This window comes from Canis aureus, chromosome 24, assembly GCF_053574225.1.
Source record: "Canis aureus isolate CA01 chromosome 24, VMU_Caureus_v.1.0, whole genome shotgun sequence".
NCBI classification, from domain to species: Eukaryota; Metazoa; Chordata; class Mammalia; order Carnivora; family Canidae; genus Canis; species Canis aureus.
In genome coordinates, this window is record NC_135634.1 from 32,243,467 (window position 1) to 32,263,061 (window position 19,595).

Here is a 19,595-nt window from a genome sequence, read left to right on the forward strand (position 1 = left end):
AGAGAGGCAGAGACAGAGGCAGAGAGAAAAGCAGGCTCCCTGTGGGGAGCCCCATGTGGGACTAGATCCCAGGACTCCAGAATCACGACCTGAGCCTGAGCCGAAGGCAGATGCTCAACCACTGAGCTGCCCAGGTGTTCCTAATCCCATATACTTGTGATGAACTTCCAGTTTTGGAAAGAAATCTGACAAGACACATCAAATCTTAAATATATCTGTACCCTTTAATACACTATATTTCTAGAAATGTATCCTTAAAATCTTACATTCTGATACTTCTATTTACAAAAATGAAAACAAAAATCAGTCCCACAACAGGAACTGATGAAATAAATCGTGTACTATCCACCTATGGGAGGCTCTGCGGACAGGGAAATCTTGCTTAAAGAGTATTCTCAAGACACAACGTTAAGTGGAGAAATAGGACATAAAACTGTATACAGGATTCCATTTTCTGTGGGGAAAAAAGAAAAAAAGCCAAGTATGTTTTCTCTGCATGGTGAGATTACCGGTGAGGTATTTTTTCATTTTGTACCTCCTGAAAAACACATTTCCAAGATATAGAAGTTATTTTTAAAAAGGAAATGGTGTTCTAGAGTTAACATGAAGTTCAACAGAAATCAACACGAAATTCCGGGTCTCTCTGGAGAGGAGAAAGCGAGCATGGCCTGCAAGCATCGGATTTCGCCAAGCGCTGGGCAGACCGTGAGGGCGATGACGGACAGCTCACAGCTCTTCCCTAAGTTCATTTTTGGTGCTTTCCCAGCAAGACAGGACCGTAAGAGACATGGGAACGGACACGTGGGAGCCCCCCTCTATCCCCGGGCCCTCAAGCACTGCTGGAATACTGGTTTGATTTGGACACAAATACGACTCTGAACTTTCCCTTTGTTTGGTTCCCAATTTACTTTTAATAATTAAGCTCTTACAAAACTCTCCAGTCGGTGCATTCTAAAAATACCTGCTAGGTTACGTCCGGGACTGGACCATTGCCCCCTAGTGGGAAAGCCCTCAAATAACCCGTTGCTGTTCACACACTAGAGTGTACGCGGGCCAGGACACCGAGAAACAAGCGCGGGCTTTCCTCCTTATGCCAGTTGGTCTTTTGCCAGGTTTCTCCTCTTGGAGAAAATACCTTCTTCAGTACGGCCGGTTCTATGCTAAAGAGGAACTTTTCACATGTATGAACTTTAAGCCCATAAGGTGGGCACTTCTTTTATTATCTAAGGTGGCCGTTTCTTAATGCTTACACGGGTCACAAAGTCGAATGCAGTAAGAGGTCAAGGAGACAATTTATCATTATGCTTATAAAAGTATCTCCAGCATTTGAGAACATCCCAAGACTTTGTAAAGTTATTATTCATCTGATAATACTAACGAGTTAGGATGTTTTGACCTCGTGCATTTTTCCATAATGAAGCAGGGTCAGGTTCCAAAGTCTGGGGAGCAAGAGGTGTGTAAAAAACCTTTCTGCCATAGTAAAACACACACACACACCACTTCGGTTACCAACTGAAAAGATACCCCAAATGGTAGTGCTCTCAAATACTAAATAATTTGACTTCTCGATTACCTAGCATTCACTTTTATTTCTTGGCTTGGGTTTATTCTTCCAGAAGTGTACAGTACTATCTCCACATGAATGTATATGGGATTAAAAAAAATGCTGAAAGTGCTCCCTAAGAAGGTAATGATTTATGATCCACTAAAAATACTTGTCAGTAGTGTTTAGGTTTCACATATAAATTTTCCAAGACTAAAAACCTATTACTTGAAATAAATCCTGTTACACACACAGGAAAAAGAACCTGTTTTCCTATTTCTCATTTTCTTTAGGAGTATCTGTACCCAGAATCATCCTCACATCGAAAGTTTAAAAAGATCCTCACTTAAAAAAAAAAAAAAAGAATCCTCACAATTTGAAAGGAAAAAAAAGTGCGTGGATGTAGTATTTATTCCAAAAGACTAAGGGCTTCACAGAAGAATGCTTAATATCCAGTAGTTAGTTATAATATAAATGTGTTTACATAGATACGGAGATTTATAAAGTAACTATTGCCCAGCCACTAAATAAAGATCAAAGGAGATTTTTTTCCTACTGTAATTAAAAAAAAAAAAAAAGGTTAAGACAGAAGGCATAGAATATGAATGTAGGTGTCAAGACAATAGAATACAAGCAATTTGACAAGACTAAGTTTATTCTAAGCAAAATTTTTATTAATAAAAAGATTAACCATGACCATATGAGATGAGTGGCTGGGCTTAGACTTTGCTACATCAAATAAATTAAAAATTGATACTTGAGAATATCATTACAATTTATAATAGCATTCCTTTATAGAGGCATTTTAGTTTTAGCAATGTTTCTCTTAAACATAAAAGACTAACCCTTAAGTGTCATGGGTGAGAATCATTATAGCTACTGTTTATTCAGAAGAGAATTTCCAAGAGCTGTTTGGTGGTATTATCTCAAGACCTACACCCAAACTTTAGGGAAACAATCTTCCAAAAAGGTCTGGAACACTGCATGATCAGAGACAAGTATCAGCGCTTGATACTGTGGCAGGAAGATATCCCACTCCAAGTCAAGTGTGAAGAACAAATAACACAAATTAAGAATGCACCCAAGACCCCCAAATAAGTTAGTAAAAGTGCCATTACTTTAAGAATTATCAGACATATCATGTGTTTAAATACAAATTCAAATTTGTTAAGTCCAAAAGATACAGTAATTTTATTACATAAAATTTCTCCTGTGTGCTAAAAATGTTAACTTACAAGAACATAATATTTGTATAAGTGTAGAGGGAATTAAGGTCAAATTGTCTAATCATTTTTCATTGATGAGAATAGAACAATAGGTAGTGGACATAGAAGAAGCACTCAGAGTCCTCTAAAATTCCAGGTTGTCTATTACTGCTCAGCCAAAACACACTGACCATTCTCTAATAATATAAATGCCTACTCAATTTTTATTTTTAAAAATAAAGTCCATTTGTTTCTTCATTAAAGCTTCTGCAAGACTGACAAAGGTACATTCTACCTATTAAAAATAGGAGTACTCTTCATCTTTGGATAGGTATCACCACTTAAGGGAAATGTAATCATATACAGATTACTATATTTTTATTTGAGGCAGCTGTTGGAGTCCATTAAGCACTTTTTGAACACTGTACCTTTAAAGTTTGTCTTTAATATTAATACTTTGGAAAACCAAAAATAGAGGAAAAACATCTACGGCAAAGTACATTTCATTCAGATTTGATAGCAGTAAAATACAAAAAAAAATAGTGCAGTGTCAATTTTATATCTGTAAATCACTTGAGGATAGTTTTATGTTTTATGATTGAATGACAAAAAAAGTTTTAACCTGTTAAAAAAGTTTAAGTCTTTGACTTAGTAAGGCAAAAATGAAATTAAGCACTGTAAAAAGACTTTAAAAATGAAGTTCTACAAATTTGGTTTCCATTTACAACAATTTCATTAACAGATGAGTTAAGTGTAGATACAATGTATCCAATACTCTTATAACCACAGTAAAAAAAAATCTCTAGCAATTTATAGATTGTGAAATCCTTAGTAATACCAATATATATTTAAAACATGTTCATACAGAACCAAGACCTCTCCTTCACCATGTAAAAGAACACTTCTTAGAGATAATTAACAAAAATACCAATTAAACAATGGAAACTCATTTCATTTCACTGCGCCCAAAAGTATGACACAAAATATTGGCTTAAAGAGGTAGATTAAAAAGAAAAAAGAAAACCAGATTCTCCATTCTTTGTCACTTTTATTCAGTAGTAGTATTTTTTTCCTTATTTTCGGTGCCAGACACGGCAAGGAGTGATTACAGCCAACTGTTATTAAAACATTTGTTCGCAACATATACCCCCTTTACCACTGACCCCAAACTGACTCATTTTGTGTGCTTTCGTTCTTTCATTTTTTAATATACCACCACCAAGACTGGGTGGAGGGGGCAAGGGTAAAAGAGATGAAGGGGAAGAGTCCAGGAGGCCAGAGAGGAGGAATGCTACAAGCCACAGTAAGAATGAGCTGTATTTAATTTAAAAAAGGGGGGAGGGGTGTACCCCACAAATGATACAGTAATGAGGATACACAATTAAATCCCATAAGCATGACTGAAGGCTTTCACTGTGTTTGACGTCATCACAATGGAAGGCATAAAAAGTGGAGTAAATCAATGTTGATACAGTCCAATCTAGTCCATTAGGCAAGATGGTGCAAGAAGTCATTTAAATTAAAAGTGCCCTACCCTTACCTACATGGCTAGCAGACATGGAGAACACCACAGTGATGAATCCACAGAGATCTCTCCATGTAGCTATAAAAAATGTGTTGTCGAATGGCACATTGTCAAACACTGGAAAAGGGCGCCACAATGGACCTCTCTCTTTTTTAGGTACGAATGCTAGATTCAACTATCTCAACTAAGCAGGAAGTGGGCTCTTCTGTTGGGAATGCCAACCCTAATTCACTTTGTCTTGAAATATATACAGATTGTTTGTAGTAGCTACAGCAATGATATTTTCCTTGGGGTGCCAGGCTGTATGAAGGATTTTCTTGTTGAAGTCTAGGCTGTCAACACTTATTTCATCTTTCTTTCGCTTGCCACTTGCACAGACTTTACGTGGCTTCAAAACCGTGCGAGGTTTGTTGTTCTCGCGTGATGCCTCTAGGGTTATGTCTCGCTTGGTGTTCCTGTCAAACATTCTGAAGAAATTATTGTAAGATCCGGTCATGACAACACTGTAAAAGTAAACAGAGTATGAAGTCAAATAAATGAACAGAAGTTTATCTTCAGTAAAATGATTCAGTGATGAAACCTAGCCTATTACTCCACAGGAAATAGCTACTTCAAGCAGATTTGGATTTAGGGGGAGGGCTGTTGACACCAACCAAGGGACCAATCATTCAAACAAACTAGAACTAGTCTGGTACTAGTTAGTGCTAGTTAACTTGGATTTCTATTAATGACTCCTTTTCATGACGACCAAAACTATCACTAAAGCTGGGTGTATTCTCAATTATTGCTTTTTAGTAGTACTGAAATAACCTCTGCTGAATGTTTTCGCAACTACAGGCTATGTGATTAACCACACTGGTACATTCTTGAAGTATCAGCCAACTGTTGGCTCAAAGGTTCTGAAACCCTTCAAAATTCAAAGTATGTAACTGTTCATCAGAAACCAATGCTTTATTTTGTGATTTAAATTATAAACTATGGAATTCATTCCCAGGACCTTCTCTGGCTGGGATAATCCTAGCTTAAGGATGCTTTCAAGAAATCTCCTACTGAGAATATTAAGAGAGTAGAAAATAAATTTTGTATTAGCAGGAAATCATTTTACCTGTAACATCAAATACAATTTAAGCACTTTTTGCGGGGGGACAAATATTTTTAACCCTACCCAAGGTAGTTCTGTCAGTTCAACTTTCCATCCATCACTGCTCAACATTTGCTAAGTTTTAAAGTAGCCAATAAGCAAAACCTCACAAGTTTGAAACTGTTCATTTAGAAAGGGCCTGGGGTACCTGGGTGGCTCAGTGGTTGAGCATCTAACTTTGGCTCATGTCGTAATCCCAGTGTTCTGGGATTGAGTCCCGCAACAGGCTCCCCACAGGGAGTCTGCTTCTCCTTCTGCCTGTGTTTCTGCCTCTCTCTCTTTCTCTCATGAATAAATAAATAAAATCTTAGGGAAAAAAAAAAGTTAGGAAGTGTCTGGTGCTATGGTTACTTACCACGTTCTTCCCCCATGGTTTAAATTGCTATCGTGAATAAGGTTATAGAATATCAAGGAACTGTTTAATGCTTTAAAAAGACTATTTACAAGTATCATACATTATATAGGTCATACGTGAAACACAAAGGATTACCATCTATTCAGTAATGTCAATTCCTCCAAAGGACACTTGACATTTTAATCAAACTCAAACTGGTGTATGGACCTAAGGGTAATACAACTGTATTTATTTTTAAATGATTTATGTAATTTGGGTTGTCATTTTTGTATTATTTGAATTTGTGAGGTTTTAATGGATTAGGACACCTAGGTCTATGGCTATTTGTGAATTTCAGAAATGCTGTGGTATACCTGCCCAAAATGTGTAACCTGAATTAAATCATAAGGAAACATTTGACAATACTCAAATTAAGCAATATCCTATAAAATCATTGGCCTGTTTTTTTTTTTTTTTTTTTTTTTTTAAAGTCACAGTTGCAGAAGACAAGGAAAGTATAAAAAACTATCATTCCAGATTAAAGGAGAACGAGATAGGACAACTCAATGTTACTTTTGGACTGGATATTCAACTGGATTTTTTTCTCTGCTAGGAAGGACATGGCTAAGAGGACTGGTGAAATTTTAATGAACTCCATAGATTTGATGGGAGGACTGTGCCAACAGGAACTGTTCTGCTTTAGAGGTCTGCCTGTCATTACATAGCAGAGACTCTTTTAGAAAATACTCATTAACAAGTTTAAGGGCAATGGGGCACCAAGTCGGAGTTTACTCCCAATTGGTTCACAAATAAAGTATGTGTATCTTTTTGTGTGTCTTTATAGAGATAGAAATAAAGAGAAGAGACTGACATAGCAAACAGTAACAGGAAAACCTGAGGAAGGACTAAATAAGACTTGTGTCACTCTTACAATTTTTCTCCCCATCTGAAATTACTTCAAAACAAGTTCTTAAACGTTAAGGGAAATCAATATTCCTTTTTGATAATGAAACGTAACTTAAAACTGCCAACAGTATGTTTCAACAACATGAGGAAGAGCTGGTTGTAGCAGTGCCTCAGATCGTAGTGTATCAGTATCTTCCTTCTCTTCCTGTCTGCGAATTTCTCCTTTCTCTTCTTCCCTTTCCCTCACCCTTCCTGATGCCTTACGGTTATAGCAGTGGCATTCAAAGGCAAAAGCTTGCTTGTTCCTAGTCTGGTTTACTGTGGCCAGCCTATTTGTGGGTGTCATGTTAGATTCAGATAAAGGTAATATTAAAAACCATACTAAAGACAAATGATCCAAGTTCTAGCATCCTCTATAACACAGAACACATCATGAAACCTGAATGCTATCAAGCTTCACTGACTGAACTATTAAATAAAAAGTACCTTAATGACCTTGAAAGGCAAGTTTAAGTAATTCCAAATTATGTTTTCTTTTGTTATTATCTGTTTTATTGGAACACAATAAATAGTAAATACTGATAAGGAAAAACTGAAAGATTAAGACTTACTTTATCCTTGGAAATAATGGCATACATTTCCATGATATAGTAAAAACGAATCATACACCATGGCAAAGTTGTGGCTTATAAAAACCCTAATTACTCATGGTAATATGGTTAAAATTACAGAGAGTAATTACCACTTCTATGAGATATTAATGTATTTGGAAAAACTGGTGTGTAACATTCCACATGAACTATCCACTGCCAAAATATTTCTCAAAATTGTTTCATAGGAGATGGAACCACCAAAATGAAATTTCACCATTTTAATTATTGGCACGTCAAAACTGTCATTAATCTGATTCATAAAAGGAAAGTATTTAAAGATATTTAAATCTAAGATATTTAGACTTTTTTGTGTATTTTCATATTTCCTAGTGAAACACAATGTTTAATTTTCATCTGCTATTATTACTACAAGATTACTGAATTTATTTCAAGCAAACTGAGGGAAAATGAAGAGGATTTGTAACTTATGTCAATCTAAAAAAAAGCTACGTTTTTTTGTGAATGTGGCAACCATACTAGAAGTGAAATAGCATATTTCCTTCCTGCAGTAAAATGCACATTTGAATGAGAAGTTCAAATTAAAATCAATTACCTGTCAGATCCATTCCAACAACATTCAAATTTGTCAAATATGCAGTCATTTTCATACAGTGAACAAAGTTTACTTCTGAGGTATTCATGAACCTGGGTTTTAAATGTAAATATATTACGATAGATATACTTATTTACAACTCAAGATCTGTTAAGTGATATTAGAAAAATGATTTAAATAACTCATTTTTTAAGGATATATAGACACATAATACTCTGTAATCTTATTAAAACTCAATTCTTAGTAACAACAAAGGCATTTTATCCTTTTCACAAACAAATGAGCTCCCTTCCATGAACACACATTTTCCTACTGTAGGACAAAGAAAAATACCCTTTGGGCATGACACATGAATTCTTTATAAGTTGGACTAAAATAGGCTAGAAAAATTTTTAAATGGTACAGATAAGAAAATAAAGACTATTATAGCAATAGTTGAATATGTTATTTGTTTTTTTCAGTCCATTAACTGCTGATAAATAACACTCATTATTATGTTTTACTTCCTTTTTAAATACCATTTTCTGGGTATAAATGACTGAAGTCTACATTATCATTATGCACAGCCTGGTTTGGTGATAAATCATAACGGACCCTTGAGCAGTTTGAGGATTAGGGGCACTAATCCCCCTGCACAGTCAAAAATGTGCATACAGCAGCGCTTGGGTGGCACAGATGGTTAAGGTCCCACTCTTAGGTTACAGCTCAGGGTGTGATCTTGGGGTCCTGAGATTGAGCCCTCTGTCGGGCTCCATGCTCAAGATGGTATCAGTTTCAGATTCTCTCCCCCTTTTCCTCTGCCCCTTCCTGCTCATGCTCTTTTTCTCTTTCTCAAATAAATAGATAAATCTTTTAAAAATATATAAATATCCCCATGTAACTTTTGGCTACCTGAAACTGAACTATCAATAGCCTACAATTGGCTGGGGAAGCTTACTGATAACAAAGTTAACACTTATGTTGTATGTTATATGTAATATGTATTACATGCCATATTCTTCTAACAATGTAGGCCAGAGGAAAGAAAGTATTCAGAAAACCAAAAGGAAAATACATTTGCAGTACTGTATTTATTTTTATAGGAAAAAGCCCATGTATAAAGTATATCCACATGGTTCAAACCATGTTGCTCAAGAATCATTTTGTATATAGTTACTCAATGTATGCATCACTGAAAAAAATTTATCACTTGATATTCTTTTAAATTGTAAAATATTAGAACTTAATGAAAATGGACCTATTTTTTGAGGTATAACTCTATACTTCCTAGTATTTCACAAGGGGATAAACTAAACAATAAATCTGGTATTTAAAAATATATTCTGAGAAATAAAGCATTTCAATCTTAACATTGAAATTACAAAACAGGAAAGTTCCAAAGTTCTTGTTATGATGGGGGGGGGGGGTGTTGTCTCAATCTTACTGTTTTTACTTACAGAGAGCCTTAAAAAAGAATCAATGATAGAAAATAATTACTTTCTAAATGCTTAGAATTCTCTATTCTTTATAAAACAACCTAAAGTCACTTTAAGTGTCCATTTCAACTTTTTAAGTATACTGGAATGATTCAGGCCATGTCTATGTGACATAAAGCACAAATTTGTAAACACTAAGGAACTGCAGCCCACATACGGTCAGGATAGAAGGCAAAAATCAAAATATTCTTTAGTTACACACAGCTCAGTAAGTTGTTCATATAAATCCAACAACAGTTGAATCTGCATACACTGAGTATAAAATGGGACTCTACTCTGAATCACTAATCAATTTCAGTATAGGCAAAAAAATCCCCTGCAAATCAGGTAAAACATAATTCAGCAAAGTTTTAGAATGCACAGACAATGCACATACAAGGGTTTCTCACCAATTTTAAAAGACTATGAAGTTAGGTTCAAATCAATTATTCACAATGGCAACCAGGGGGTGGTGGTGGCAGTGGCGGTGATAGTGAGAACCACCCAGGACACAGATCACAATCTTGGAAGTTACACAAATGTAATTTGAAAACAAAGCAGGATGTATCCCTTTGGCTTTTGTTTCAACATAGCACTTATTTTAAACTTTCAAATACCATTAAGGTAGAGTCTTAAGTAGTTTACGTTTGTCAAAGAGGATTAAAAAGTTTGAGAAACATCGTTCTTATTTTATGGAAAACACACAACATAAAGAAGATACCATTTATAAATTCTGTATTCTTACACAGTGTTCAAGTGTCTTCTACACTGTAGTCTAGGGCTTACCTCAGGCTTCTGTTTGCCCCCACCTGGGCTCCTGTCCCTGGCTGTGCATGTCTTTATTCTTTATTCTCTTTTCCAGAAGAAAAGGATAGGGGAATCAATAGTAGTGTGGCTGGCTGAACTAACATTCTACAACCGACAGCTAAACAACTCAAGCCATCCTCTGGGCTTTCAAGCTCTTCTCCTTTAGCTTAAGAGCCAAAAGGCAGAATGCCAGTCTATTTCACTGGGCATGCCAAGATTAATAAGCTCTAGTTCAACTATTCCACATATTCCAACCAGGACATCTCTACTAGGACTGGCCATTCTCCCTAATTCTCTTCCCCACCTACACCTTATGAGAGTACTTTTCCCTCCTCATTTTAAATGTAATGTAGATAGGGAGTCTGGGTAGCTCAGTGGTTGAGCGTCTGCCTTTGGCTCAAGGCATGATCCCAGGATCAGGGACAAGTCCCACATCGGGATCCTTGCAGTAAGCCTGCTTCTCCCCCTCTGCCTGTGTCTCTCAAGAATAAATAAATAAAATCTAAAAAAAAAAAAAATTAATGTAGACAGTGGTGGGGGAAAAAATGGTCAATATTGAACCAAACTGGTAGCAATATCACACTTTAACTGAAGAGACAACACAAATTATAGAAAAAGCCTAAGGGTCAACCATGCAGTATTGGGATTAATGCATAGTACAAAATCCTCCTCTATAAAGACTTAGAAGTAAATAGGGTATATGCTAATTGAAAGAAAACTATAAATACCTGGTATGTTTCCACAGGCCTGTTTTCCATATTTAAGTCCCAAATTTTGACTGACAAATAGTCTCTAGTCATCATATATCGACCACTATGGCTGAATTTTACATCGGAAATCGAGGAGATGATTTCAGAAAAAAAAGACCTGTTACTGGGATCTTCAGGTTCTTCAAACACTAAAAACAAGAAAAAAAAAAAAAAAAAAAAAAAGCAAGTTGTAGAACATTCTGGCTTCAACAAAGCCCTTGCTGAGACAACCATTCACAAACCTCCTAAGAGTGAGCTAGAGATGATAGGCTAGTACAGAACTGAAAAACATTGACTATAAGAACATAACCTCCCTGTAAGTTTCTTAAGGGGAATGACTTAACATTGACTTCAAAGATACAAAGTATATATAGTATGCTCCAGGGGCCTACAGCTGATTTAGCAGAACCAGGCACATCCAGGACTTCGGACTTCAAAGTGCACTGGGTTTGTTCTGTATATACCTCCATGACTTTGCCTGTACTGTCACCACAAGGGAACACACCACCCAAATGTATACCACATTTTATTTTATTTTTACATTTTATTTTTTTTTTATGGCCAGGTAGAACTGTTTTGGTAACAGACATGTACCAATTTCCATGAATTTAAAAAATACTCAACAACATGAAGACAATAATAATGCAACCCCTTAATTTTTTAACCCAGTGCTTTTTCAAACTTTTTTTTTTTTAAACCAAGGAAATCTCTTCTCAGAAAAGTCTTCCTAGAAAGCTCAAAACAGAAAGCAATAAAGAAAGGGTGGGAGGAAAATAGAGAAGGGAGGTTAGGAGGGAAGAAAAGAACTACTTTACTTGAGACCTGGAAAGCCCAACCCCAAGTTACTCGAAAATAACATTCCATTTGATCCCTGGGTGGCGCAGCGGTTTGGCGCCTGCCTTTGGCCCAGGGCGCGATCCTGGAAACCCGGGATCGAGTCCCACATTGGGCTCCCGGTGCATGGAGCCTGCTTCTCCCTCTGCCTGTGTCTCTGCCTCTCTCTCTCTCTCTGTGACTATCATAAATAAATAAAAAATTAAAAAAAAAATTAAAAAAAATTCTTATAAAAAAAATAAATAAATAAAAATAAAAATATATCCACTGAGACATCAACAGACATGCTCCCAAGAAAGCCTTTTATGTTCTTCCAGTAGAATAACATACAATGTCTCATGTAGAGTCAGAAAGCTTACCAAAAGGTACAGGAGGCCCTGCGCACACAGGTTTTTAGACTTGTAAACCTATCTAAGTTAGTCACAGTTTCAAAAACAGAAAACAGCACTTGAAAAAAAAGACACAGTATACTTACGTTTAGAATGCCTATCACAGAGGGCAGAGGCCCGCATGTCACATAACCGAATAGTTCCTTTACTGCTGCTGTATACAAACGTGTTGCAGCTGTTTGGATGGAATTCTGCTGCCGTAATCACCTCAGTTAGCTCTTCCATATTGGCAGGCTTGATATCCACAATATCTGAATAGCATTTTATTAAGGAATTTCCACTTAAGAAAAAGGGCAATATAATTCTACATTTCTCAAACCTAAAATTCATTCATAAACTTAAACACAAATATTCATTCTGAATTGGATTCTACTCCTTATAGGAGTATAAATCCCAGAGGAATCAGAACTTCTAATGCTTGGGGGAAAAAAAAACCTCAGAAGAAATCATGTTAAAATAAGAGGGGCCTAAAAAAAAAATAATTAAAAGAGGGGCCCTTTTTTCTGAGTATGATACAAATCTCAGAAGCCATAAGGAAAAGACTGGTAAGTTTATTTTCCTAAATATTAATAGGACTTAGTGTACATTCCAAATAAAACAAAAGTAAAAAACTTTAAGGGGGCAAAAAGGGGAACCTATCTGCACCACAAAGGAGTGGATTCATTTAATAACAAAAAAGGTGCTTTAAAAGAATTACCCCCCCCCAAAAAAAAGAATATATATAAACCCAATTAAAAAAACTAGAAAAGAACAAAAAAATATATAAATGGTTAGTAAATAGGACTTTCCACTAACTAGACTGGTAATGCTACACAGAAACAAGCTCTTTTAGATACTGTGGATAGAGTATAAATTACAGTAAACTATTGATTTTTCAAATGATGTCTACTTAAAAATACATAAAACAGTAACACTAGCAATAATAACTGCAAACACTTCATAACAGATATGAATTTCTTTGGTAACTCTACTAAGAATATTTTTGTAATTACATTTTTAATGAATAGTACTCCATAAATTTGTTTTATAAAAAACTCAACCATTAAAAAAATGCCTATTTTTATAGGTATAACAGTATTTAATATACACGGTATCATAGCAAAGTACTTAGTATGAAGTACTGAACTTAGTCTAATAGTACTTAAAATACTAAGAATCCTATTAATACATTATGCTCTTTATCAAAGAACTTCCCTCACTGTCTAGTCACTTAAACACAAAGAAAAAGGGGCATAAAGTAAGAAGCTACTATAAAGAGAATAAATAAAAGGAGAGATGAAAATAAATGTAGTATGGGCACAACATGCCTTCTTTACCAAACACCAAAAAAAGAAACCAAATGGATACTAAAACTCCTGTCTGTGATCTCCAGATGCCAAAGATTAATCCGTAAATCGTCTGCAGATAAATATGTTTCATAATCACTATTAATAGAAATTGAGTTGATGTGATATGTATGAGCATTGGCAAATATTCTTCGTGGACTGGCCTCAACCATTAGGTCCATGGGCCTAAAGACTGGCACCTGTCAATAAGACACAGGAAAAAAATGGTCATTACAAAATGCTCACTATTTACAACAGCATTTAAAGTTCAGTTCTTTATCCTAGTTTTTGAGGTAACAATGTACTATATTACACAGATTTAGTTTTATAAAGCAACTGATGCTGATCCTTAAAATGTTAAAATGAGGGAGAAAAATTAGTAATTTGGTCAATTTATTGATTTCTTTTATTGATAGGAATACTATTAGGATTTACTGTGCTTTCTATTTCTAGTTCAAATCTTTGGCTGGAGATTTGCAAAGCTAAATGTTCTGGTTTGAAGTGGCTAAGAAGGAAATTAGCTCAAAGCATCTAATTCCTGGTAATTCTTAGCTGCAACTACAGTATCTGGTCCATTTCTACTTTTCTGATCTCAAAGAAAATTAATCTTGAAACTTAAAGTTGTAATAGCTGACATTCAAACCATGAGGACAAAAGTGTGTGGCATAGTCTGTATTGGGTCCTGGGTCAGCCCCTGGCACAGTGGGACCTCTCTGCGAGACATAGTTGTTTAAAACAGAGGAGTTTTTAATGTCCTATCTGGTTATAAAGTTGTTGGGGGACGGGGGTGCAGATTATAGTTAATCCTATCCAAGTTCTGCTCAGGATCTAGAATATATAATATAGATACTGAAACCTAAGCATCAGAATTACCATTATTTTTTTCTTAAGTACTTACTCGTAGTGTAGTGACTGTAGTAGGATCTCTATACCTTCCATCTTCCTCTTTCAAGTTATACCCTTCTGGTCTTTTGTCCCTTTCACTGATTTTCCATAATTTTATTGTTTTATCTGGAGAGAAAAATGAAAAAAGTCCTCAAAAAAACCCCAGCAATACTAATAGAAGAAAAACATTTAAGGCACATTTAAACATGCTATTTCATTTTTTACCTAAAAGGATTTCAAGAATAAAATCTCTTACATGACTTAATAAAAAACAAATTTCCTATTACCCAGTGAATAAAAAACACATATACATAGAAATACAGTATAGACATCACAAATTTTATGTTAATGACAGTCAAAGTACTATTTGATATTAAAATCAAGTTACAGTCAGGCTCTTGTCCTTTAAAAATAATTAAAGCTAGAGGGGAGAAAAGTTGTGTGTGTGTATATAAGCACCTATATATCTGTACATACACATACATATATATACTTAATATTTTATTTTTAAAAGAAAATAAATGGCAGACTTATTAAGATAGCCTATAATTTAGAATAAAAATGAGAGAGGAGTATCTATCTCCCTTGGTCCCATACTTCCTAGCAGATCCTACCAAAGACTCAACAAATTCCTTTACAGACTGGATGCCTCTGTTTAAATCCTTCCCTGTTGTATTAAGGATTCAAGTCAAGTTGGCATCAGAGTCTGAAAAAAAAAAAAAGACCAATTAAAGCTATGTCCTGAAGTGTCTGGGTGGCTTAGTTGGTTAAGCTCCTGCCTTCAGCTCAGGTTATGATCCTGAGGCCCTGGGTTCAATCCCTGCATCAAGCTCCCTACTTCTCCCTCTGCTAGCCACTCTCCCCACCCCTGTTTATGCTTTCTGGCTCTCTATCAAATAAATAAAATCTTTAAAATAATTAATAAAATAAAGCTATGTCCCCAAATTTTTAAGACAAAATTTGTGGGTATCAAGAATATATAAAATAGTATTTTTATAATGAACATTTATTTTGGAGCAAGTTTAGACTTACAATAAAGTTGCAAAGATAGCAGTGTTTCCATTATACCTTTCATCTAATTTCCTCTAATGTCAACATCTTACGCCACCACAGGTATGATTGTTAAAACCAAGAAATTAACATTGTATGTTACTACTAACTGAACTCCAGACTTTACTCAGAATCCACCAGGTTTTCTACTTAACATCCCTTTCTATGCCAGGATCCAAACAACAGTGTATTAAGTTGTCAAGTTTCCCTAGTCTCTCTCATTTTAACAATTTCTCAGACTTTTCTTATTTTTCGTCATCCTGACAGTTCTGAGAAGCAGCAGTAAAGTACTAAAGAATGTCCCTCTACTGGGTATATCTGCGGTTTTCTCATGATCAGACTGGGATCACTGGGTTTTTAGGAAGAATACCAGAGGTGAAAAGAAGGTATACATGGTATCAACATTACTTTTCCACTGGTGATGATAATTCTGTTCACTTGGTTAAGGCAGTATCTGCCAGATTTCTCCATTGCACAGTTACTAATTTCCCCCTTCTCATACTCTATTCTTTGGAAATGAATCTCTAAGTCCAGTCCACACTTAAAGAAGAACCAAGTTACAGTCCCTATAAGGAGAAGCATCCATCCAAATATTATTTGAAATTCTCCTGTAAGAAGCATCTCCCCTCCCTGCTTATTTATTCAACTAATTGTTTATTTAAATCATTACAAAAAAAAATCATTACAGACTCATGCATGTTTATTTAATGCTTTGTGTTATAATCCTAAAATTGCATTCATTATCATTCTTAATGGTCCTTTCATAAGCAATTTGGTACAATTTTTAAAAATAGCGTATAGAGATACTTTATAAAATTTTATCATATAGAGAGGTAGCAGGGACTCCTGTAGCCCTGCCACCTCTCTCCGTCTGGTGGTGAAGAGCATGCTAGCTACCTCTGCGAATAACCTTTACAAAGAGGAGTATAAGCAGAAAAGAACTGCTAACTTTACTAACTTGTAATCTAATATTTCATCTAAACCCTAGTGATCTTGGTTAGAATTATCATGAAGTTAAGTTGTATGTGTTTTCTATGTACTATGTTTATTTTATAGATATACATATAAAATATAAGTTAGGTAAAGATCTATATATTTTAGGATATTTTACTTGTCCCCAAATGTTATTAATAAGTCAAGCCTAAACTCATTATTTTGGGAGTATCTAAAAATAAGGATGAAAAGCTTCCCTTCACCCAACCCCCATAACTGCCTTGTGCCCTGTACAAATTCATCATCCTTACCAAAGGTCCAGATAAATCACCATGCACTTATCAAAATTTTCAAATAAGATGTAATTAGTTTGTGGTTTCTAATAGTGTTTTAGGAAGAAAATTAATTTTTTTTAAATCACGAAGAACTGAATAAACAGATTTTTAAAAATATGCTACACTTTAAAAAAAATTTTATGTGATAAAATTTGTCACTTAAGAGGTTTAAAAAACTTAATAGCATAAACACAGGATAGAAAAGTACTATACAATTTCAGTGCAATGCTTGGAAACAAGGCATGTCAGAAATAAAATATTTTAATAATTAGGACAAATTTTTAAAAAGTCAAAATTAAGCTCTATAGTAGTGATTTAATTAACTGTAGTTTTTGGCCAACTAGAAGTATGTGACAATAATCAAACTCCATAGAACTACATGCAAAATTATGTAAATATATGTATTTTTCTGTAAGAGTATTATTGGATTCCTTAAAGAAATCTGTCATTTCCAAAAGGTTAAGAGTGCTCTATGGTGTTTCCCTACATTGTCAATACTAATGAGTAAAGAGTATTCCAGAAGTCCAAAAGTCCCAGTGTTTCTCTCACCATAAAGAGAGAGTAGGACAGGGAAAACCATCTACCAAGTTTCCTTGTGGGAATGAATGTAGCTTTGTTATTAAAAAACTTATTAACAGCTGTTAAAACACAAGGTATTTACTGGTAAACTCTGTATTACTCATATATTCAAGATCCACGGTCAATAGGTTAGAGGTGGACATTTTGCAATGTGGAAGAATTGTGGAAAACTCTGAGAAAGCAAAAGGAGATGAAAGAGAATAAAGTTACGTGAAGATAAATTAAATGAACCAAAATTGTAAGGAGGCCACTGTGAAGTTCTGTGAATAAAAATGACCTGGGAAACACTGGACGGTTGATGATGACCATGGGAAATCCATATAAGACCAAAGTGAGATTATTTTTAGTCAATCAAAGGTGGGGGATGTTTCATGCTATTTTCCACCACCTCCCTTTAGGAGTTCATCTTTTATGAGCCAAAAGGACTGTTACATGTAGGGGAAGAGGAATTGTTATTCTCAATCTTACAGAGGCAAACATACCAGATAATATAAAGTTATGACTTAGATTTAAGAGATACTGACATTCTCCCATTATTTTCTTTCTTTGTAAACAATAAAGCTCTCCAGATATAGCTTAAGTTCTATTCCTTCCATCCTTTTCCCATCCCACCACATCCAGACACAACAGTCTGTAAAATTCCCACTTGTATCATTCTTGTACAGTGGGTTCTGTTTTTTATCACAAAAAAATAATGTAGCCCCAAATAATTGTATTTTATTTAGTGCTCATTAACAGTAACAACAAAAGACAGAAACCTACAATGCACTGTGTAGTGCCCTTTAAAATAATTTGTATTATTAATCAATGACTTAAAAATTCACATGGTATATCTATTTGGGAGACACTGTTGATTGTCTATAGAAAATACTACACAGGATAGGATCACATACCTAAGACCCAACGACTAGAATTCCCAGGGCCTCTCCCTCTACTGAGCGTTTGTAGAATTTACTGTCTAGAAAGGCTCATCTGGTTACACACATGCAAGTATGAACAGAGAAGTGAGGGGTAATTAAGATTTAATCCATAAATGAATCGAAATGGGATTTGTTCCCAAACAATACTGAGGAGGGAAAGCAGAAGTACCTGAACAAACAACTGGCTTCGAACTGAGAAGTGCTAAAGCTGGATGATGGGTACATAGGACTTTCTTATTCTAGTTCAGCCTTTATTTTAAACATTTCCCATTATTAAAAAGAAAAATACTTTATCCTGTAAGAAGTGAACTGCCAAAATTACTAAGAACAAATATCCCAATACGTGAATTATGTATGTCCCAACACATCTGCTTGGGGCATTTATCATCATCATCATCATCATCATCATCATCATCATCATCATATATATCACATTTACTACCCATAACAATACTATTACATTATTACCATCATCAGTTTGCTGATGAGGAAAATTTGACTTGTGTTATAATGTGCCAAAGGCAACTAAACCAAGATGTGGCACAAATGGTACCTGATCTAAAATCCAGTGGTAAAGTCCTCTTTTTTCACTACAGAGTGTGTATATACCAAGAGAATATGGACACCTGAGATCTTTTTCATAGAATTTAAAAACTAAAAGAAAAAAGGGAAGACAAAGAAGAATTTACACATCATGTATAGGGAAGACGTCTATTTCCAAGTGTCTATTTGTAGAACTCTCTGAACATCTATTCCTCTTTGTAAAAGTTAAGTATTGTACAGGATATATGTACACACACATATATAAAAGGCATATAAAAGGAAAAAAATTTAACACTTACCATTGGTAGACAATAAAAACTGAGCAGCATTTTTCTGGGGTAACCACCTAATTTTGTTGATCTTTTCTTCTATTTCTAAACTTTTCAAGTAGTCAAACTCTGGTTCATGGCTCTGAAAGGTGCTGTAAACATTATATTCTCCTCTGCTATGAGACTGGATTTTGTTCTAAAATGGAAACAAAAATATTTGGACCATTGTTGAGAAATATTTCAAAACATAAACATGCAATCAATTCCAACAGACCTTGCAAATTCTGGTTAATTAATTACTTGCATCTTAAATACAACTATAGTGGTTTGTTTTTTTTAAATATTTAAGGCCTTTAGGAATAAATAAAACAGCTCCTCACAAAAAATGGAAAAGCTTAATAAAAAGCCTGAGCCCAATTCAATAGGAAAATGACATTAAAATATTGATCAATCTGATTACTAATTTATCATTATATAATAAATAGTAGAGGACTACTAGTAAAAAAAAAAAAAATCTAAGCACCCTTAATGAGGGCGCTCACCTTTTTAAAAAGGGAAAATTAAAATAAAAAATTAAAAGGGAAGAATAAATAAAAGCTTGTTAGAAAACAGCTGGCTGCGGCACACTTTCTCTGTCCACTGTAGGGTCAACCATAAATCAGT

At 34.9% G+C, this 19,595-nt stretch overlaps 1 protein-coding gene and 1 long non-coding RNA gene across 5 annotated transcripts in view; one reads left to right on the top strand and one right to left on the bottom strand.

Annotated features, from left to right (window-relative positions):
- LOC144296012 (uncharacterized) overlaps positions 1-19,595 on the top strand; it is a 77,042-nt gene that overhangs the window by 36,659 nt on the left and 20,788 nt on the right. The gene's annotated exons all lie outside the window — the stretch shown is intronic.
- The window catches only part of PPP2R2A (protein phosphatase 2 regulatory subunit Balpha), an 85,477-nt gene continuing 69,658 nt past the window's right edge, over positions 3,777-19,595 (bottom strand). For all 4 annotated transcript variants that reach the window (XM_077868776.1, XM_077868778.1, XM_077868779.1 and 1 more), the window contains 7 exons: positions 18,963-19,128; positions 14,317-14,429; positions 13,441-13,618; positions 12,180-12,344; positions 10,850-11,019; positions 7,861-7,952; positions 3,777-4,776 (listed from right to left, as the gene is read on the bottom strand). In XM_077868776.1, the coding sequence (XP_077724902.1) occupies positions 4,497-4,776; positions 7,861-7,952; positions 10,850-11,019; positions 12,180-12,344; positions 13,441-13,618; positions 14,317-14,429; positions 18,963-19,128 (1,164 nt within the window). In that variant the 3' untranslated portion in view covers positions 3,777-4,496. The remainder of the gene's footprint in view (positions 4,777-7,860; positions 7,953-10,849; positions 11,020-12,179; positions 12,345-13,440; positions 13,619-14,316; positions 14,430-18,962; positions 19,129-19,595) is intronic.